Here is a 21,656-nt window from a genome sequence, read left to right as displayed (position 1 = left end):
AAGCAATTAGGAAAGTGCAGAACAGAGACTCCAACACCATCACTGTGTTCATGATCCGTTAAAATACTAAAGTTGATATGAAATAAAGTTGCTGGAAAAAATGACAAGAATTTGCCCCTTAAATGGTGATAAGGACTAAAGACTAATGAATTTTAATGGGCTGTGGGATGCTGGCCCAAGACTGTCAGGGGTAGTTTGGAGAGGAGATAATTGTTTCCACCATCCGTTGTTTTAACGTCCTATGTCAACTTTCGGACGACGTGTAGGCATATGAAAGCCTCTGCGTGATGATAAGGTACAAGTCACGTGAGTAGAAAGACACGTGGCCTAATGGTTTACGTCTTGTGGTCTGGCACTTGTGTGAATTGCGTAGTCAATACGAAGTGAGGAGGAAAAATAACCTCTCTGGTTCGTTTTGGTTTCCAATTGTGTGATGAGATTCATTAATGCAATGGAGAAGTAAACGACGCCGTCTTTGTAATGCTCATTCAAATGCCCAATCAAGAGGCATGACTATGGAACCTCCCATAAGTTCAATGTTATCATGGCAGGTGATTGCGAATTTAAGGAGACAGACGACAAATGGCAGCTGGCCACGAGCTTAAAATCTTGGATTATATTATCTTCTAGAATGAAACAACTTTGATACGGAACTGAGACTCCAACAACCAGGTTATGCCATAGTAGGAATTATGTAATGAATATTGAATAATGCTAACTCAATTGTAAACATAGAATTATTCTTATGTAATTTCATAATGAATTCAAAATCCGATTAAGACGAAAGAAAAATCTCAGAAACCTTTAGGAATCTGTACCAAATAAAGATTAATGACAGAAAATTGTCAGTCATGGGTTTGTCAAAGTTCATAATTGATTGGTAGCTCAACTTATGGCTAACTTCATGTACTCAACAACTTAATAGTGGATTTATGAAGTGAGCTGAGAACCTGTAAAAGTTAAATGAGATCAGGTGCAAACTGGAGAGTTAGAACAAGGTGATAATAAATTCAGTGTAACTATATTGGATGATTCATTCTTTGCGTTGTTCATCCTTTGTTTTGGACTACCAAGTCAATATAACAACAGAACAGGAGCTGAATGAATATTCTTCTAGCAGATCAACAAAAAAATGCATATTACAGTTCCATGAAATAGATTTCATGTCAATACATCTATGATTATGCATATTACGCGAATCAATATCCTTAAGATTTCCTTGGTGCCGGTAAACTTATATTCAAAGAGGTGGAAGGATAGGGAAAAGTCTTCTTTGACTGATATCACTTCGAATTGCGTTTGGCACATTCTTCAGCCCGAGTTAATGCATCTGTGAGTACATCGATTGTCCAATCCTTCAAGTCATCCTGTAGATAACAGATGTACAAGCTTCAAACATAAGTTTTTGGATCTTTCGCTGCAAATCTTTTATGGAACAAGCATCTTGTTACTTCTTGAAAGCAGAATAAAAAGTAAGATCAAGTATTATAACAATGCAACAGACAGTCACTCTTCCAGAGGAATACAGTTCGTAGTTGTTTCCCACATTCTGGAGAAAAAATAAATTGTTACCAGAACTTTAACAGATCAACTAGTCCAAATAATTAAATTATGAAGCAAGAAATTCCAGTATCGAAACTACCATACAGCATTCCCCAAAAGAAGGGGTGAGTACAGAAAATGAGATTACTAAATTGATTACATATCCAGCACATCAGATTGTAATTAATGGTGAGTATAAACAGAGTCTTACAAATAAAGAGAAAACTGCATGAAATACAATATTTAAGGTATGGCAATCATAACTACGTAGCAAAATTTTGAGTTTTATACTGTCAACTCTCAAATAGAGAATCTTATAGGTACATGGTAATATATCAAAATGCTATTGATTCTGCAGTCAATTTATGGTGTGAGAAGAAAGGAAATCAGCTGATGATCAAATACCTAGAGAAAACCATCTCAGCAACCAATAAATATTCGTATTCCTGTAACTAGCATCTTGGCTCTATCCATTGGATACAATTATTCCTCAGAAAATCCAGCACAGTTCTATACCATCATTTCATGAGAGGTTAGAGGGCTGCAATTTTCTCAACATCAGAAATGATTAACTGATTTTTTCCTGGCTGTACGGAACACAGAATTTATGCATCACCATCATTAGTGCATTTAGTTTTAAGCAACCATTAGCAAGATTAGCACAAAACAAATTCACTGATTCACTTATCAAAGACAATCGAGCACTAAGAAGTTTGAGTGCCTAACCGTGCGCACTGGTTCTCCAGTTCTTATTCGTGCATTAGGACGAGCAAGTTTAGATTCAAAAGGAGTCCTTGGCCTCACTTCCCGAAATTCCTCCCACTCTTCACGAGTCAGCATCCTAACCGTGCCTTGGCCAGGAGGAGCATTTTTTATTTTGCGCTCAATCATTTCTTGGGATTTTGAGTCATCATACTGCAAGTGCACAACATAGCACCTAGTCAAATCACCACCTAATAAACTCAAACCCCATCAAAGTAAAAGTGAAATACCTTGTCAAATCGCACCTAATAAACTAAAAGCCCATCAAAGTAAAAGCAATGTAACACTAAAGACAAAATTGTTTTTTCCATAAAACAAACCATAAAAGCTCAACAACAAAATATCTAGTCTTTACAAGATCTCATTAAGTAAACAACTAAAGCACTGAAAAACTTAGAGCATTTGCATGAAGATATCTCATAATCAGGGCCCAACTCTTCTATACAAATTACCAATATTATTCATTCTTTCCTAGTTCGGGATGTACACAGCTTGCACATACACTTCCACAAAAATGCAAAGTAGTTTATTTGACAGTCTACTATAATGATGGACCAACTCTTGTATATAAATCATTCAGTTTCGTCATTTTCTTATATCCACATCCACACCACTCACACGTGCAGCTCAACAGAAGCAAAACTGTAAATCATAACACTTGATTAAATAAAGATGGGTGGAGATTACCATCATGAGCAACTTGGCAAAGAGTGCAATTGCAGCAACAGTGAGGACCATTGGCATAGTAGCCGTGTCCAGAAAAGATTTTGATTCCGGAACCTCGACAAACACCTGATTTTTCTTGACATTCTTCTTTTTCCTCATTTTCTCCAATTCAGCAATCCTTCCCTTCAAGCTTTCTGATGGGCCATCACGGGATAACATGTGCAACCTTCTGTGAACAAAAAACAACCTTTGTCTAATCGCATACATCAGTGACTAAACTAGAGTCACACTATTTGGGTTCTATAACGAAAATCCACCTGCACTCAGAGCAAGTAAACTTGTACTTAGATTTTGAGCTGAATTGACAATATATAGACTAAGATATCTCTTATCATAGTAACCAGTACTTCAAATTGAGAAAAATCTTTCCCCGAAATCTTAAAAAATTTCAACAACCCAATTACAGTTGCTAAAAATGAGTTTCTAATTCCAATATCAATCATTATTTTATTGCTTCTCAATACAAGTGCTCAGCTAAAATATTTTAAGAAGCAGTTTTCAAATACAGTATTAAAAATAGTATAACTCAGATTTTTGGATTATATTTAAACATTTGAAAAAAAAAAAAAAGGGGATCGAATGGACCAAACCTTATATACTTTACAAAGTGAGTAATTCACTGGAGCATTCTGACAAACATCATGTACGCATCAAATGCCGGATGGAGACGACGGAAAGAAAAATAACTGAAAATTACAACCAAAAAACGAGAATTGCTGAGTATTAGTTAAAATGATCGTGTCTAGTAGTGACACAAGACTGCATAGAAGTGATTGGTTAACAGATCAAGAGCTTTGTCTTGTGTTTCTTTTCTTGAATCATCTCAGATTTTGTGGTCTGGGCAGATTATGACCTATTTATCTGGGTTTATTTGCCGGGAGCAAAGGTCTAGTAAAGCCCGACGGGCCTATAGTCAAAAATCAGAGCCCAAATAAATCACAGCCGTAAATCGTAATGTTTATCAGATATTAAAATTACTAGAACCCATGATTTTTTTTTTTTTTTTTGGTTAAGTGTTACATTTGGGTTTATAATTTACAACTAGGTTTATAGTCTAATTTGGTAACCTTTTCTTACAATCTTTTACCTAATAGTTCTTACTTGATTATAATCTTTTAGGTAATAGTTTATAATTGGATAACTCACAAATAGACATAGGTTTTATATGTCTATTTATGAATTGAATTACCGATTACGAACTGTCTATAAAAACTTATGGGACTTGTCTATCTATCTGGGATTTAACCAATTAGAACTACTACATCAGATTTTGTCTAGCATTGCTGTATCACTCATTATATTGTTACCTTTTACTTCATTGCATTGCGTGTATTGTAACTGTGTCAGTGATAAGACACAACTTATTAGAAACATCACAGCTCTGTTAAGGATGTTTGCTCGCTCATTAAATACACGGAAAAAACAATGTCGTGGTCATCAGCTATTGTACTAGTTCCATTTTCATATATATTATATGCACATATTATTAATAAATTTAAAAACAATAATAATAATAAAAAGAGGGCCAACGACTTGCACATACCCAAGGTTTACCATAACAACCAATTGGTATTCAAAAGATTTTGAAATAATAAATAGGTACCTTCCGTCATGTGCTGTTAGTGATTTATGTTTGTTAACAGTGAAAAGACTAAAATGCACTTGAAAGTTTGATATTTTAGTTTTTTAATAAATTTCTAAAAAATCTCCTCGATTTGCTAATTTAATTAAACACCCCCATATATAAAAAGTTTGTTAAATGACAAAAACACTCACACCACCTACAGTACCAGATTCCAGCCAGGCGGCCACCACCGTCGGAATCTGGCCAAAAATTATGTTACGACACAGACCCCATTGGATCTGTGTCATAACGCGTCGATCTGGCCTTTTCTGGCCAGATCCGTGGCTGATCTGGCCATCGACGCCGCAGATGAAGTTTTGCTGCCACGAAGACGAGATCTGGCCTTTTCTGGCCAGATCAGCCATGGATTTGGCCGGAAAATGCTAGATCTGGCCGTCGAGATAGCAAAACTCCATCTGCTGCCTCGACGGCCAAATCGACATGTTACGACACAGATCCGATAGGTCTATGTCATAACGTAATTTCTCGGCCAGTTTTCAACGGTGGTGGCCGGAATCTGGCACTGCGGGTGGTAGGGGTGTTTAATTAAATTAACAAACTTTGGGGATTTTTTAGAAATTTTTAAATTTATAAAGAACTAAAATATCAAATTTTCAAAGGTATTTTAGTCTTTTCACTATGAACAAACAGAAATTACTAACAACACATGATGAAAGGTACCTGTTTGTTGTTTCAAGACCTTTTAAATATCAACTTGTTATTTTGACAAACCTTAGGTATACGTAAGTTATTCGGCCTAAATAAGGTCCTTAAATTCGTCAAACAATTAATTTTCATATAACTAACTGAAAATCAAAGTCAAAATTGTTTGGATTTTTGCTAAATCTAGTCATATTATGTATTTTTTTATACCGTAAATCCAAACAGCAGCCTCCAGTCCACTTGATAATTGCTAAACACCGTGTGTACTGTAATAATTATAGTACAACAACGACACGATTAATCAAGTTAAGATTACCCTAACTAATCATGTAGCTCCTAAAGTTAATCTCAAAAGGTTTAGCATTATTGGATCATTTAATTACCAGCTTTCACAACATGATTTTCAGCACGTTCAAAAATGTATTCGTGCATCAATTCAATGTAATAATGTATAGTAATTGTATTTTCTGAATACTTTATAAAAGTGTTTTTTTTTTTTTTTTTCTGGTTATCATTGAAATTTGATATTCAGAAAAAGATACCTTTTTAAAAATAAAATAAAAAAATAAAGATTTTTACTTTAAGGAAGGCAAAAAGGCAAAGTCAAAAACAAGATTTTAACTTTCTACAGGCGATCATGTTTCTTTGAATAATTAAAAGAATTACATTAATAATTTATTTATTTTAAAAGCGATTTTTTTTTAAATAATTGAAAGAATTACATTAATAATTTTAAAGGGCAGTTAACAATACTAAAGTGTTACTGTTTAAATAAATATGAATCTAAAAAGATAGAATGTCAAGACTGTACTGTTATTTGTGATGAATTAGAGAGATTAATAGCCATCCATTTGCATGCCCAAAATCAAGGTGATAACTTTATTAGGACAGGAAGGGGAAACAAAAATTGAAACTACTTTAATAAATCATGTCCTTTTTAATACAAACATGTGTTACATACATATGCATCTATCCGTGCGTGATTGGTTTTATTTATTTAATATTCGAATTTGAGAGAAGACTCACCCCATAATTGAAATATTTATTACATGTTTGGACATCTACTTCATTTATAAGTAACAACTTTGACATAAAAACATCACCCATATTCACTTGTTTGAGAAAGGATGATTTATTGAAAATTATATCTGAGCCTCTAAATTTTAATCTCGCCATGTCCTAATAATAGCAAAATTTGAAATTTATGATAGCTAAACGAAGAACGTAAGTGGTAGCTATCGGAATTCTTATCCGATCGATAGTTTCAGTGTCTTGAAATTCGATAGAGACTTTTGAGTTTGTTATTCAAGAGGTTTTGAATTCAAGTCCTTTCTCGATTACTAATAAGGATAATTTATGGAACTCTTACCCAATCGGTACTTCCAAAGTCCTGGAAACCCGAACACTCCGATCATAAAATAAAAAATAAAAAATGTAAGTGCTTTTTATATTATTATTATTTGTGTTGTATAGATATTAATCAACTCATATTGAAAGTTAAGTTTTAACCTTAAATTATGTTTTAAAAATAATTGGTAATAACTATTAAGACATGTAAAATCCAAAATCTGTTCGAAAAATAATCTTAAAACTTATTACAAAGTGGATCCTCAGTTAAAGAGGACATCGACTTTTGATAGGATAAAATTAGTTTAAACCATATCATTATTGTAGTTAAATTTTATAATTTAACAACTGAACTAATTAGTTAGTTTCGACGTTGCACTAATGAAAACATCATTGGACTTACACATATTATAAATAATAATTTTTCTTCCATACTTTGTTAACAATAATATAGATGATAACATTTGCATACCACTTGTAACATTAAATAATATAAATCAAAGTTTATAATATCAAACATAAGCAGATTTTTTTATTTTTTACTTTTTTTGTATCGATAATTATAATAAACGGTAATGGCTTGCATTTATGTATCACATGGAAGAAATCCAACAGACCCACACATTGATATGAATGATGAAAGAACCGTTTGATTTGATGATTTTGTAGACAAGTAATAACAGCGACCCAAAAACAACGGGGTGGATCATCTCTGGGCCCCATAAAACCCCACTCCCACTTTCAACACATGTCTAATTTGTACCAACTCACACTCCACTTCCTCACACCCAATCACCAATCAAAGCTCTGTAAAACCCCCCCACATAAACTAAAAATAAAACATAAATAGAGAAAGGTAAATTTCACTAACATCCTCAACTTTCATATTTCACCCTACGATTCTGAAATTATCAATGATCTCCCCATTAAACAATTTTAACGTTTTATTGTCAAATGTCATTATGTCAATTTAGGGGAAAATGAATAACTTTAAACTTATAGGTGGTGATAGGTCTAGTATGAAAGGTTAGGGAGCTTAGAAATTTACATCAAATACAAATTTAAAAAAATAAAAAAATAAAAAAAATAAGCCCTACACTCCAAAATCACACTACGTTTCGCTCTCTCTCTCTCTTTCTCTTCTTCTCTCAGCTTGATTGACATCGATAGATCAAATTCAAACAGAAGAAAAAAGCCCATCAATACACGACCAAAACCCATTTCACTTCTCTTCTCTTCTCAACTATTCTTTCATTTCTCTCTTTCTTTCGATTATCATTTCTTTACTATATACACAGAGAAGGAGGGAGACAGAGATATATTGTTTGTTTTGTTTTGTTTTGGGTATTGAGTTTGTGATTGTGGGTTGTGTTGAAGAGGGAGTGAAGATGAGCGGAGGTGGGTCTAGGGTTTCAATTCCTAGCAACATGAAGAAGATGATCCAGAACATAAAAGAGATCACGGGTAATCACAGTGAAGATGAGATTTATGCAATGCTCAAAGAATGCTCTATGGATCCCAATGAAACCGCTCAAAGGCTCCTCCTTCAGGGTATTTTTTCTTTTAATCTCTCTTTTAATTTTTTCTATGTCGGTTGATCTTGATTGGTTTTGATTTGTTCTGATCCATGTTTTCAGCTTTGTGTCTACTCATCTGGGTTTTCTTTTTATATTTTCTTAAATTTTTTCTTTAGGTTTGCTTTGATGGGTTTTTCACTGTCGATTGCTCACTGTTGTTAGGGCTTAACTTAGACTGTGACTCCTTTATTTTCCTGGAAGAAAATATTTATTTGTTTCTAATGTTTTGCTCAATTGAGATCAATTTTGAGAAATTTAGAGTGTTACTGGAAATGGGGTTCTTTTTCAATTTACAAATTCAGTGGCTTACACGTGAGTGCTTTGTTTTATTGGTGATTAGGGTTTTTCCCCTCTAGCTCACGCTTAGTTTTTTTGAAGCGGATTAGTTTGAATGAGGCTGCACATATGTAGTGAAATGAAATACATTTAAGTCTGTGATGTATTATATTAATTTTAAATGGGATGTTGATATGGATCAAAATATCTGGTGGAGAATCTCACACGATTTAGTCATGGTCATAGCATTCGTATGATGATACACGCAGTGATACTGAGGGATAGTTTTCGACTTAAAAGGTCTTTTTTTTTCCCAACCACTTTCATGTGTTTAGAGGAAGTTTGATATCGTGATGGGAATCTATTACAGACTCCACTTATCGGTTCAGAGGAGGTGCTGTTTGGTGATTTGTTTAGAATTCCATTGCAATTTGTTAGATTTTAGCACGGTTTCTGTGACATATAATGATGGTTTTCAAATTATTGGTTCTCAGACATTGTTACAGGAGCGTCAACTTGTTATCAAATATGAAATTGATATCGTATTAAGACTTATTTAGGTAATGAAAAATTGCTAATGATCCTCTGATGCAGCTCAAAGATTTCTTCCTCTTCTTATCAGTTATTGATAGGTGGCAAGCAATTTGTTGAGTATTTTTGAATTTTGTCATTCTTTTTCCTGTTTGATAGTTCGATTTTTTTTTTTTTTTTAAATTTTTTATGTTTTATATTGTTAATAGTCAGAAATTTTGTTTGAAGCAAATTGGTAATTTTTTAGTTTATTTGCAATCTCAAATCAATATAACAAAGTTTATGCATGATTTCGCAGATCCATTTCATGAGGTCAAAAGGAAACGTGACAAGAGGAAAGAGGTAAGAGAACTTTTTCAAAAGTATGATGATGGATTTTTAGATCTGTATAGTTCTGGCTATTAGGTATTTAGGGGTGATATATCTAGATTAAATGGTCAAATTGTCCCCATTTTTGTTTGGAACTTCTTTGTTGTTGTTTTAATGTCTATGATACTAAGATTAGGTGAGTGCAGGTAGTAAAATTTGAACTATTGTAGGGGGGTAAAGTGTTTTGATAACTTGTGGATATTGAAGGTTTAAATTACATGGGGGATATGATGAGTACTTGTTATTTTTCTTATTCAGATGTATAATTCAGCTTTAGTATTATTATGAATTTGGTCATTTTATTGTTGCAGAATGTGAACAGAGAGCCTGCGGAGTCTCGGTGGAGACCTGGCTCACAGGGCCGGGGAAGTAGGGGTGGCCGGGCGAATTTCTCATCTCGTTACACATCACATGGTAAACAAATGTCAGACAAACTGTTTAGAATTATAATGTTGGGATTGCACTCTGCTTTCTAACAGTAACAATTTTCATTTCGCTGCATTTACATGTGTTTGCTTCCTAACTTCATATACCTTGCTGTGACTTCAGTAGTAAAGGCCTGCAACTTATTTAGGAGCAGTTCAAACTGTACCACTTTGCTCAGTTTATTCCAAACAAATTTTCTGTGCAGTTATGTGACATTGCTGAGTTTTGTTTTAAACATGTTATTGACCTGTGGCCTTGTATGGTACTGAGTTGATTGTTGTTTTCATCATCTTTTTCTTGGCACTTATCTCAGTTAGGTTATTTGATCTTTTAAAGAAAGGATTGGCTACAGAACAAAGGGTTAGGATGTAGTTTATAGAACAAAGGGTTAGGATGTAGTTTATTGCCTTGTTGGGATCAATTTGATTACAAAGCTAATTGTCTCTTGTGTACTTCTTTCTAGATGCTGGTGGTGGCAAGAACTCTGGTACTGGAAGGGACAATGGAACCAGTCAAGCTGCGGACAAGGGTGTCGGCCCAACCCTTCCAACATCCCAGGAAGCAAAACATAAGGAAATGACTGCAGCAGCGAGGTGACTATTGTCTACAATTTGACTTTCTCTCATATGCAAGCAAATCTTTTGGACTTATAGGACAGTAGAGTTTACATTTTTAAGTATCTCTTGCAGCTCTGTGTCTGCCATGGCCAATGGTCCCAGTGTTGTAGCTTCTGGAGGCACAAATGTTCTGCACTCTGATTTACCAGCAGGAACTGGGGTAAATCAACCTGAAGTGAGTTCATCAGCTGCTGGCATCAATAAGTTGGGGAGCGCACCTTCTCCAGTTCATTCAAACAAAACTCCCACCATTGCATTTGGCACTGGGTCAACACAGGGGCAGCCTGCACCAATCTCCAGCTCATTGACTTCATCAACTGTCTGTTTCTCATCTTCGGATCCTGTGTTGGTGCCATCTAATGATTCATGGCTCCCTGGTGCAGTGGGTGCAATTAAGCGTGAAGTGGGGAGTCATAGAACTTCCAATGAACCAAATACTGCTGCAGAGAACAAGTCAAGTGCTGGTCAGGATTTTAACATACTTAATCAGTGTGACAATTTTTTTTTTCAAGTGACATGAACAACTCTGATTTTCCCCCCCTTGATTGACAGCACCTTCTGAGATTGGTAGCTCATTTATGCAAGGAAAGTTGCCAAGCAAATCCCAAGGTCCCATGAAGAATCAGCTTACTGAGTCTTCTCAAGCCACATCTATTCCAAACCATAGTTCCTCTTCAGTTAGTCGACCTCCATCTAATTACAATAACAGGTCACAAGAGATAATAGGCCAACAGAAAGGTATTGTTTTGGAATAAAACTGTATCCTATTTTGTAAAATTTGGAGGAATCGATTCTTGTAGGAATGCATTGGTACATTTGTTTGACCATAAAATACTTTGCCTATTTCTCAGCTGTTATTTGTAGCATATGTTTGATACTATACCATACAAGCTTGCTTTTGATAGGGATTGTAAATTTGTAAGTTAATTGTAGTGTGAATAATCAACATTAAGTTGGGACCTTTTGGTTTGCTTGAGAAATAGATTTTATTATCTACCAGTATGAATAAGCTTAGAAGTTTCTTCTCTAGGTTGCAGTATTGGAAATACAAGTTTGCTTGATATTGTACTCTCATATTCTAACTAAGAACTGATTGATGCTAGATTACCTTCCCTTGATTTATTTAGAAATTAATGATCTATCTCTCTATAACAGTTGGTTCTAATAAGGAGTGGAAGCCAAAGCCCACAAACCCTAGTACCACTCAAGGACCTGGAACGGCTGTCACATCTGAGGTTACTAGTGTTTTAGTTGAAGCTAGTGCCCGACCACAGTCTGTGTCAAGTGTTCTTGATTCAGAAGAAGCAACTTCAAAACTGCAGAAGGAGCTGGGGGAATTACATCTTCCACAACGTCAGCATGTTATAATTCCAAACCATATTCATGTCCCTGAATCTGAAAGAACCAAATTGAGCTTTGGCAGTTTTGACGCTAGTTTTGGGGTGACTTCTAATTATGTCAGTGCTCAGGAGAGTGAAAAGAGCTCCACACCTGTGTCTGAAACTTCTCAGGTTGTTGAAGAAACTGCAGAGGAACAGGCTGCAAGGTTTGTAACATGGAGTTTTTGTTTAGGTTTTGATGTAAAAAGTCTACTCTCCACCCTTCTCTCCCTTCTCTTAAATGTAGGAAGAATAACTTATTGGGGCCTGTCCTCTTATTAACTATATCTTTTGTGTTGGCTGTGATAATAATACTAGTTACTGCGATTCTTGAATCTGATCAGTCATGAAACAGTGGTATTGTTCACTGGGTTATTACGGAACTTTATGTGTCTATTGTAGATCATGAGGAAAGCTTCAATTTAACCTCATAATATTTTGGTCGTAGGCAGCCTTTTATTTTTGTGTAGATCACTGCACTCCTTAATTTTCTTGGGTTATAGAAGAATGGTTTTCACTCAGGTTAGTGAGGCATGTTTGTGCAACCATTATATTAATGGTTTTAATGGCTTCACATAAAGTTAAAAATTACATAAGGCTGTAATGAGTTCATTTTTTTTTTTCATGTTTGTTGGAATAAGCTGTTATAATTGACCATTTACAACTGTAAGAAACATTCTGATTCTTGGTATTTTTACTTTATATTTCTGTTGGGGTAAATATTTCTGCATATGAACCCAGCTACAGGGATCTTTGTTACTCTGCTTTGTGTTTTTTTGTTAAGATTTTTGATAAGTTGAAATTATTTGTTTGATTCAGCAATCAAAACACATTGGCAACTGCTGAAGTAGGAGATTATCCTGATCATTCCCAATCACCTAATCATGTACCCGAAAATTTGTCGGGTGATAGTGATGTATCAACCAGTGCTGTCCCAGAGTATAATGAATCAAAGCAGGAGACAATTTTGCTTTCTGGAGGCCAACAATACTCAGTGGTTCATACTAATCCCAACTACAGTTTTGGTTTTGTTCCTCCCATGTTAGGGAGTCAGTTTGCACCATTTGAAAACTCTGAGCCTCAAAATCGTGACGTTTCTCGGCTTCCAAGCTTTGTAGTGAGCATCCAAAATTGTTCTATTTAGTGATTTTTATGTTGATCTTGGTACATCTATAATATGCAAAATTTATATAGCTGCTATATGTTACCTCCTAGATAATTATTTTCCATGTTAAATAAAGTATGAAATATTTCTTGAATTTTGAATCTTGATGTGGTGCCTTGATATCATGAACTGATAGCATCAATTGTATCTTGTGCATCACCATTGATAGTTATTTGACTCTGTTTTTGCATTAAACCAACTACTGGTTTTCTCTTTATCTAGGTCCAACAACCGTTTGACCCAACAAATTATTATGCTCAGTTCTACCGATCAGGTGCTGATAGTGACGGTCGTGTTTCCCCATTTCCTTCACCAGGAGTTGCCGCAAAATACAATGGGAATCTTGCAGTGTTGCCACCACAGACTTCTCAGTCTCCTCAAGAGGTTTGTCCAATCATGGAGCCTTTGATTATTTTCAATTTAGAGACAATGTCGATGTAGTTTTTTCATTTATTTCCTAGATAAATATGATTTATTGAAGATTTTATACCGTGTGGGGTTTGTTTCTGGGGTTAAATCTTGAATATCTGCTCATCAGTTATCCATGCATGTCAAGTGTTAGTTAACAATTAGGATTGTTAAATATTTCGTGTGTTAGAATTTGCTATATGGATGTGGGTGTTTTGTTTTTTTGGCATGTACCTATACTTTGCAGTGAAGGCTATATCATTGGGGCTTTAACCTCTCCTGTCTTTAACTGTGCATTGAACTTCAAGTTGAGACCTGGTTGTTTGTTTTAGTCCTTTTGGGATGTTGAAAATGCATTCTACTTTTAAATCACGTTATTGTGTTACTAGATATTGGGTGTCTGATTACATTGATTTGAGATGCGCAGCTTGCTTGATATTTACATGTTTAAGTTCTGATGCTTATATGTTTCTGTATCTAGGGTGGGAATTCTTTAGTCCTGTCTACAGCAGGTCCGACTCCGCCGGCAACTCAGGCTGCTGGTCTCATGCAAAGTTCTATAGCTGTGACCCAGCAACCAGTTCCTGTTTTCCGTCCTCCAACTGGAGTGCATATATCTCATTATCCTCCAAACTACATTCCATATGGCCACTATTTCTCGCCGTTCTATGTACCACCTCCTACCATCCATCAATTTTTGAGCAATGGTGCATTTCCTCAGCAACCTCAAGCTGGCAGTGTGTATCCAGCTCCACAGGCAGCAGCTGCAACAGGTGCCAAATTTTCACTTCCGCAGTACAAACCTGGAACTAATACTGGTAACTCGAACCATATTGGAATGCCAAGTGGCTATGGACCATATGGGTCCTCCCCAGCTGGCTATACTCCTAGTTCTGCTGCAACAGCTGGCAACTCAACTCCTAATGAGGAGCTTGGTGCTTCCCAGTTCAAGGATAGCAATGTCTACATCACTGGACAACAGGTTTGCTTATTTTTCCTCTTTTCTTAATTAAATTGTTCTGTATTGATTGATTATCCAACTTGAATGCTCCTTTTTTCGCCACTCCTTTTACTGTTTAAGGGACATCGTTTTCGTACAGTGATGGATTTATTTCTTTTATGCAGAGTGAAGGTTCTGCCGTGTGGATTGCTGCACCTGGCCGAGAGATATCCAGCTTGCCAGGAAGTTCATTTTACAATCTTCCTCCTCAAGGTCAGCATGTAACTTTTGCTCCAACGCAGGCTGGTCATGGCACCTTTGCGGGTATCTATCACCCTGCACAAACAGTAACAGCAGCAACAGTACATCCACTTCTACAACAATCTCAGACAATGGCCGGAGCTGTTGAAATGGGGGGACCAGCGGCCAGTGTTTATCAGCAGCCACAGCATGCACAGATCAACTGGCCCAGTAACTACTGAAACAGGGATAGATTTTTTTTCTTTTTGTAAGCCGGGAAAACAAGAAATTAAAGTCCAATCTTGGAAATATTTTTGGGAACTCCAACGAGTTTGGATGGTGGAAAATGAAGAAGATATACAGTGGCTGGATTTGAGAGTGTAAATCTATGAAAGGAGGCTGGAAAAACATTTGCCAGTAGTATCTTCTGGTTGGTTGGGTTGAGGACATAAAAGATGCAGTTCGCCTGTAACTGATGTTGATCATTTTAAGTTAGTCAAGGTAGGCATGTGCAGGTTTCTTGCTGCTGCTCTGTGGTGTTACCAATTTTTCCATTTCATAGTTTCAGTCTTTTTTCGCCTCCTTTTTCTATAACTTTCTGAACTCTACTAGAAATTTACTGTTGAGTGGTGAGAATCTTTTCCATTCTTTTTTCCCTTTTATATTTGAGGTTTTATAGGGCTTTGGAAGGTAAGATATAGGTCGTTGGAGAAATTTTTCCATTCTTTTTTTCATGTCGTTATGCAGTCTTACCTGTAAAGTGAATTTTGATAGCATGAAAATGATGTACTGGACTCTTGTAATTGGTGAAGCCGAAGGGAACGTTGCAATTGTTTCAGTTAACTGATTAATAGTAAGTAAATGCTTTTCATAGGTATAGGATTGAGGGTGATAGTTAATTTATTAATGAGGGTTATCCTTTTTGGCCTTTTAGAAGTGATTCACTTGAAGTTTAAGTTGGTGGTTCCTCAGTTAGAAATGCCGTTACTGGATTTTGTTTGTTCCTTTTAAGTAATGATCTTGGAATATCCAGGTCACATGTTTTCCATATGTACGAGATTATAAATTATTTTACTGTTGATCAAATTCCTATTGTTGCATTTTGCAATTAACTAGTTATTCAGTATTTCCTGCTAATTACTAACTTATGTTTGAAGTTCCAGGGAAAATTTTGCTTAATTTTTTGTGCATCTTGGAGTCAATGTTAGGGTGATGGTACAAGGGCATCTCAAATCGTTCATATATTCCGTTTCAAGAGATAATATTATTTATTACATACAATTTGAAATGCGTGAAATTATTCATATTATTTTGGAATTTGGATGATTAATGTTAATCAATTATTGTGTAATGGAATATTACTTCTATCATTAGAGCAAGAACAGTAAGCTGAAGATGCACACCCCAAGACTTGTGTCCGCTCTGGGCTGTCTTTACGGTAATCATGTTGCTGGCTGATTTTGATACTGATTACACCCCAACATAAACTAAACAACAAACACAAGATCAGCCGCGGACCCCTCTTAGTAAACCTGCCTAAATCTTGTCCCTTACCCTTTGACTCAAGTCGGCCAACGGCATGTTTTTCTTGTGCCTCTTGGATTCATCGATGTTGCTGACTATATTTAACACTTGGTTCTTGCCAATGAGGCATGTTTGTGCAACCATTATATTAATGGTTTTGATGGCTTCACATAAAGTTAAAAATGACATAAGGCTGTAATGAGTTCATTTTTTTTTTTCATGTTTGTTGGAATAAGCTGTTATAATTGACCATTTACAACTGTAAGAAACATTCTGATTCTTGGTATTTTTACTTTATATTTCTGCATATGAACCCAGCTACAGGGATCTTTGTTACTCTGCTTTGTGTTTTTTTGTTAAGATTTTTGATAAGTTGAAATTATTTGTTTGATTCAGCAATCAAAACACATTGGCAACTGCTGAAGTAGGAGATTATCCTGATCATTCCCAATCACCTAATCATGTACCCGAAAATTTGTCGGGTGATAGTGATGTATCAACCAGTGCTGTCCCAGAGTATAATGAATCAAAGCAGGAGACAATTTTGCTTTCTGGAGGCCAACAATACTCAGTGGTTCATACTAATCCCAACTACAGTTTTGGTTTTGTTCCTCCCATGTTAGGGAGTCAGTTTGCACCATTTGAAAACTCTGAGCCTCAAAATCGTGACGTTTCTCGGCTTCCAAGCTTTGTAGTGAGCATCCAAAATTGTTCTATTTAGTGATTTTTATGTTGATCTTGGTACATCTATAATATGCAAAATTTATATAGCTGCTATATGTTACCTCCTAGATAATTATTTTCCATGTTAAATAAAGTATGAAATATTTCTTGAATTTTGAATCTTGATGTGGTGCCTTGATATCATGAACTGATAGCATCAATTGTATCTTGTGCATCACCATTGATAGTTATTTGACTCTGTTTTTGCATTAAACCAACTACTGGTTTTCTCTTTATCTAGGTCCAACAACCGTTTGACCCAACAAATTATTATGCTCAGTTCTACCGATCAGGTGCTGATAGTGACGGTCGTGTTTCCCCATTTCCTTCACCAGGAGTTGCCGCAAAATACAATGGGAATCTTGCAGTGTTGCCACCACAGACTTCTCAGTCTCCTCAAGAGGTTTGTCCAATCATGGAGCCTTTGATTATTTTCAATTTAGAGACAATGTCGATGTAGTTTTTTCATTTATTTCCTAGATAAATATGATTTATTGAAGATTTTATACCGTGTGGGGTTTGTTTCTGGGGTTAAATCTTGAATATCTGCTCATCAGTTATCCATGCATGTCAAGTGTTAGTTAACAATTAGGATTGTTAAATATTTCGTGTGTTAGAATTTGCTATATGGATGTGGGTGTTTTGTTTTTTTGGCATGTACCTATACTTTGCAGTGAAGGCTATATCATTGGGGCTTTAACCTCTCCTGTCTTTAACTGTGCATTGAACTTCAAGTTGAGACCTGGTTGTTTGTTTTAGTCCTTTTGGGATGTTGAAAATGCATTCTACTTTTAAATCACGTTATTGTGTTACTAGATATTGGGTGTCTGATTACATTGATTTGAGATGCGCAGCTTGCTTGATATTTACATGTTTAAGTTCTGATGCTTATATGTTTCTGTATCTAGGGTGGGAATTCTTTAGTCCTGTCTACAGCAGGTCCGACTCCGCCGGCAACTCAGGCTGCTGGTCTCATGCAAAGTTCTATAGCTGTGACCCAGCAACCAGTTCCTGTTTTCCGTCCTCCAACTGGAGTGCATATATCTCATTATCCTCCAAACTACATTCCATATGGCCACTATTTCTCGCCGTTCTATGTACCACCTCCTACCATCCATCAATTTTTGAGCAATGGTGCATTTCCTCAGCAACCTCAAGCTGGCAGTGTGTATCCAGCTCCACAGGCAGCAGCTGCAACAGGTGCCAAATTTTCACTTCCGCAGTACAAACCTGGAACTAATACTGGTAACTCGAACCATATTGGAATGCCAAGTGGCTATGGACCATATGGGTCCTCCCCAGCTGGCTATACTCCTAGTTCTGCTGCAACAGCTGGCAACTCAACTCCTAATGAGGAGCTTGGTGCTTCCCAGTTCAAGGATAGCAATGTCTACATCACTGGACAACAGGTTTGCTTATTTTTCCTCTTTTCTTAATTAAATTGTTCTGTATTGATTGATTATCCAACTTGAATGCTCCTTTTTTCGCCACTCCTTTTACTGTTTAAGGGACATCGTTTTCGTACAGTGATGGATTTATTTCTTTTATGCAGAGTGAAGGTTCTGCCGTGTGGATTGCTGCACCTGGCCGAGAGATATCCAGCTTGCCAGGAAGTTCATTTTACAATCTTCCTCCTCAAGGTCAGCATGTAACTTTTGCTCCAACGCAGGCTGGTCATGGCACCTTTGCGGGTATCTATCACCCTGCACAAACAGTAACAGCAGCAACAGTACATCCACTTCTACAACAATCTCAGACAATGGCCGGAGCTGTTGAAATGGGGGGACCAGCGGCCAGTGTTTATCAGCAGCCACAGCATGCACAGATCAACTGGCCCAGTAACTACTGAAACAGGGATAGATTTTTTTTCTTTTTGTAAGCCGGGAAAACAAGAAATTAAAGTCCAATCTTGGAAATATTTTTGGGAACTCCAACGAGTTTGGATGGTGGAAAATGAAGAAGATATACAGTGGCTGGATTTGAGAGTGTAAATCTATGAAAGGAGGCTGGAAAAACATTTGCCAGTAGTATCTTCTGGTTGGTTGGGTTGAGGACATAAAAGATGCAGTTCGCCTGTAACTGATGTTGATCATTTTAAGTTAGTCAAGGTAGGCATGTGCAGGTTTCTTGCTGCTGCTCTGTGGTGTTACCAATTTTTCCATTTCATAGTTTCAGTCTTTTTTCGCCTCCTTTTTCTATAACTTTCTGAACTCTACTAGAAATTTACTGTTGAGTGGTGAGAATCTTTTCCATTCTTTTTTCCCTTTTATATTTGAGGTTTTATAGGGCTTTGGAAGGTAAGATATAGGTCGTTGGAGAAATTTTTCCATTCTTTTTTTCATGTCGTTATGCAGTCTTACCTGTAAAGTGAATTTTGATAGCATGAAAATGATGTACTGGACTCTTGTAATTGGTGAAGCCGAAGGGAACGTTGCAATTGTTTCAGTTAACTGATTAATAGTAAGTAAATGCTTTTCATAGGTATAGGATTGAGGGTGATAGTTAATTTATTAATGAGGGTTATCCTTTTTGGCCTTTTAGAAGTGATTCACTTGAAGTTTAAGTTGGTGGTTCCTCAGTTAGAAATGCCGTTACTGGATTTTGTTTGTTCCTTTTAAGTAATGATCTTGGAATATCCAGGTCACATGTTTTCCATATGTACGAGATTATAAATTATTTTACTGTTGATCAAATTCCTATTGTTGCATTTTGCAATTAACTAGTTATTCAGTATTTCCTGCTAATTACTAACTTATGTTTGAAGTTCCAGGGAAAATTTTGCTTAATTTTTTGTGCATCTTGGAGTCAATGTTAGGGTGATGGTACAAGGGCATCTCAAATCGTTCATATATTCCGTTTCAAGAGATAATATTATTTATTACATACAATTTGAAATGCGTGAAATTATTCATATTATTTTGGAATTTGGATGATTAATGTTAATCAATTATTGTGTAATGGAATATTACTTCTATCGTTAGAGCAAGAACAGTAAGCTGAAGATGCACACCCCAAGACTTGTGTCCGCTCTGGGCTGTCTTTACGGTAATCATGTTGCTGGCTGATTTTGATACTGATTACACCCCAACATAAACTAAACAACAAACACAAGATCAGCCGCGGACCCCTCTTAGTAAACCTGCCTAAATCTTGTCCCTTACCCTTTGACTCAAGTCGGCCAACGGCATGTTTTTCTTGTACCTCTTGGATTCATCGATGTTGCTGACTATATTTAACACTTGGTTCTTGCCAATCCTACAAGCCGTCATAATTGCCACCCCAACCCAACATCAACATGCTCAACAAACTCCTCAAACGCAATGTGCCCTCCAAACCAGCAGCAGCAGCTTCTCAACCAAAGACTATCTCTTCTGTCTTGAAAATTGTCCATATAGGTGGAGTTGTTGAATGTTATTACATGGCAACACCTGCTTTTAGAATCATGGAGAAGTACCCATCTTTCATTCTAGCTAGACCTCAAGTTTTCAGGAGGCCATGGGATTCAGTCGTGAGGCCAGATGAAATTCTCATCCCAGGTGAGAAGTTCTATCTTGTCCCTCGTCAAACCGTCAAGAAACTGTGGCGACGAGTTAAAAGGCCTGATAGGGATAGAGATGTCTCTATGAACTCCTCCATGTCAAAGTCGTCTTCTATTGATGTGTCAGTTGATGTAGTTTCTTGCAAGAAGAATGACTTCTCCTGCAAGTCAATTTGCCAACAAAATGAAGTTAGTAAATCAAGTAGTTCATTTAGGAAGGAAACTTGTATTAAAAAGCATGTGAGATTCGTTGGGATTGAAGTAGTGAAGAACAAAGATGCTGGTTCACATAATTCTGAGTCTCGGGAACAAAAGAGAAGGCCTAGAAATACTTTTCCAGCCTGGGAACCATCACTTGATGCTATCAATGAAAGGGCTGATGAATGATGCTATCCAAGGATCTTACAAGACTAATCTCAAACAACATTTATTTATTTTGGACCTAAGTCCCAATTTTCAATATTCATCATAGTTGTTTATAGTCTAAAAATCATCTTCATTTGTATTTTTTTAATTCCTTTCTTTCTTTTTATATTTTGATTTATGTTGAAGTCATTTGCTGTTTGTTGACTCACCAGACTTCCACAGCATATACTTATCACATCCTTGAATATCTTGATGTTATCTCTGAATAGACCCCTTATAATACAAATCTTTTATTTGTTTTCAATTATTAAATAATACTATAATCAAACTAGACAAAAGATCCAATGTCATCATGATTTAATTTATTATAATAATATAAAAACATTCTACTAATTTTGATAATCAGTTCATTCTAATGTCCCAAATCACATGTTAAACAGTAGCAGAAAATGGGAACTAAGGTGAAGTTTGGGGTTTCCAACTTTTTTAACCTTTGGAGAGGTGGGCAGTTAAAAAACAGGTAAAAATTCTTGAATGTTGTCTTAAAAACTTTTCTGGGTTTTTGGTCAATTTTGTTTGGGGGACAGTTTATTAAAACAACCTCTCAAGTTTGAATTTAATTTAAAAGCTATCAAGTTTTAAAGTTTTAACTAAATAGTCATATTATTGATTAAGGGTAATTAAACTTGATTAGTGCTTAATTATGATTAAAGAAGTATTATGTAATCTTTTAAAAATTATACTATATTCCTAAAAACCTGAAATTCTTGCAAACAAACCCAAACGCCTTCTTCTTCCTCCTGCCATTAACGCATCTCCACCTTGGTTGCTGTTTCTTCTTAGCTTCGTCTACATCTTCTTCTTCGTCTGCATCTTCTTCTTCGTCTACATCTTCTTCTTCCTCCTTCGTCTA

General features: G+C 36.0%; 3 protein-coding genes across 3 annotated transcripts; 2 read left to right on the top strand and 1 right to left on the bottom strand.

The window, feature by feature from the left end:
- Positions 1 to 1,002: 1,002 nt before the first annotated feature.
- On the bottom strand, positions 1,003 to 3,880 carry LOC116132971. The gene is made up of 4 exons (XM_031418643.1): positions 3,621 to 3,880; positions 2,992 to 3,287; positions 2,269 to 2,457; positions 1,003 to 1,367 (listed from the first exon to the last, which is right to left on the bottom strand). The coding sequence occupies exons 2-4, from the start codon at positions 3,235 to 3,237 to the stop codon at positions 1,284 to 1,286; spliced, it is 519 nt and encodes a 172-aa protein (XP_031274503.1). The 5' UTR covers positions 3,238 to 3,287; positions 3,621 to 3,880; the 3' UTR covers positions 1,003 to 1,283.
- A 4,172-nt stretch (positions 3,881 to 8,052) lies between these two features.
- On the top strand, positions 8,053 to 15,700 carry LOC116132959 (mucin-3A). Its single transcript, XM_031418626.1, has 11 exons — positions 8,053 to 8,215; positions 9,347 to 9,390; positions 9,729 to 9,831; positions 10,307 to 10,436; positions 10,533 to 10,924; positions 11,013 to 11,198; positions 11,616 to 12,006; positions 12,659 to 12,956; positions 13,227 to 13,388; positions 13,894 to 14,394; positions 14,538 to 15,700. The coding sequence occupies exons 1-11, from the start codon at positions 8,053 to 8,055 to the stop codon at positions 14,832 to 14,834; spliced, it is 2,667 nt and encodes an 888-aa protein (XP_031274486.1). The 3' UTR covers positions 14,835 to 15,700.
- Positions 15,701 to 16,267: 567 nt separating this feature from the next.
- On the top strand, positions 16,268 to 19,554 carry LOC116132944 (GBF-interacting protein 1-like). The gene is made up of 5 exons (XM_031418615.1): positions 16,268 to 16,311; positions 16,513 to 16,810; positions 17,081 to 17,242; positions 17,748 to 18,248; positions 18,392 to 19,554. Exons 1-5 carry the CDS (start codon positions 16,268 to 16,270, stop codon positions 18,686 to 18,688), a joined length of 1,302 nt encoding a protein of 433 aa, XP_031274475.1. The 3' UTR covers positions 18,689 to 19,554.
- Positions 19,555 to 21,656: the final 2,102 nt, after the last annotated feature.

The sequence above is a fragment of the Pistacia vera genome, unplaced genomic scaffold, assembly GCF_008641045.1.
Source record: "Pistacia vera cultivar Batoury unplaced genomic scaffold, PisVer_v2 Contig264, whole genome shotgun sequence".
NCBI classification, from domain to species: Eukaryota; Viridiplantae; Streptophyta; class Magnoliopsida; order Sapindales; family Anacardiaceae; genus Pistacia; species Pistacia vera.
The sequence above is the reverse complement of the archived record's forward strand: the minus strand, read 5'-3'. Positions and strand labels throughout refer to the sequence as shown.

Excerpts from the sequence above, each read along its gene's own strand:
- LOC116132971 (XM_031418643.1), bottom strand. The coding sequence starts at position 3,237 with ATGTATGCGATTAGACAAAGGTTGTTTTTTGTTCACAGAAGGTTGCAC. Across the intron at positions 2,458-2,991 it reads TTGCCAAGTTGCTCATGATG|TATGATGACTCAAAATCCCA; the intron begins GTAATCTCCACC and ends GTGCACTTGCAG. Across the intron at positions 1,368-2,268 it reads CTGGAGAACCAGTGCGCACG|GATGACTTGAAGGATTGGAC; the intron begins GTTAGGCACTCA and ends TGTTATCTACAG.
- LOC116132959 (XM_031418626.1), top strand. The coding sequence starts at position 8,053 with ATGAGCGGAGGTGGGTCTAGGGTTTCAATTCCTAGCAACATGAAGAAG. Across the intron at positions 10,925-11,012 it reads AGAGAACAAGTCAAGTGCTG|CACCTTCTGAGATTGGTAGC; the intron begins GTCAGGATTTTA and ends CTTGATTGACAG. Across the intron at positions 13,389-13,893 it reads CTTCTCAGTCTCCTCAAGAG|GGTGGGAATTCTTTAGTCCT; the intron begins GTTTGTCCAATC and ends TTCTGTATCTAG.
- LOC116132944 (XM_031418615.1), top strand. The coding sequence starts at position 16,268 with ATGGTTTTGATGGCTTCACATAAAGTTAAAAATGACATAAGGCT. Across the intron at positions 16,811-17,080 it reads CTCGGCTTCCAAGCTTTGTA|GTCCAACAACCGTTTGACCC; the intron begins GTGAGCATCCAA and ends CTCTTTATCTAG. Across the intron at positions 18,249-18,391 it reads TCTACATCACTGGACAACAG|AGTGAAGGTTCTGCCGTGTG; the intron begins GTTTGCTTATTT and ends TCTTTTATGCAG.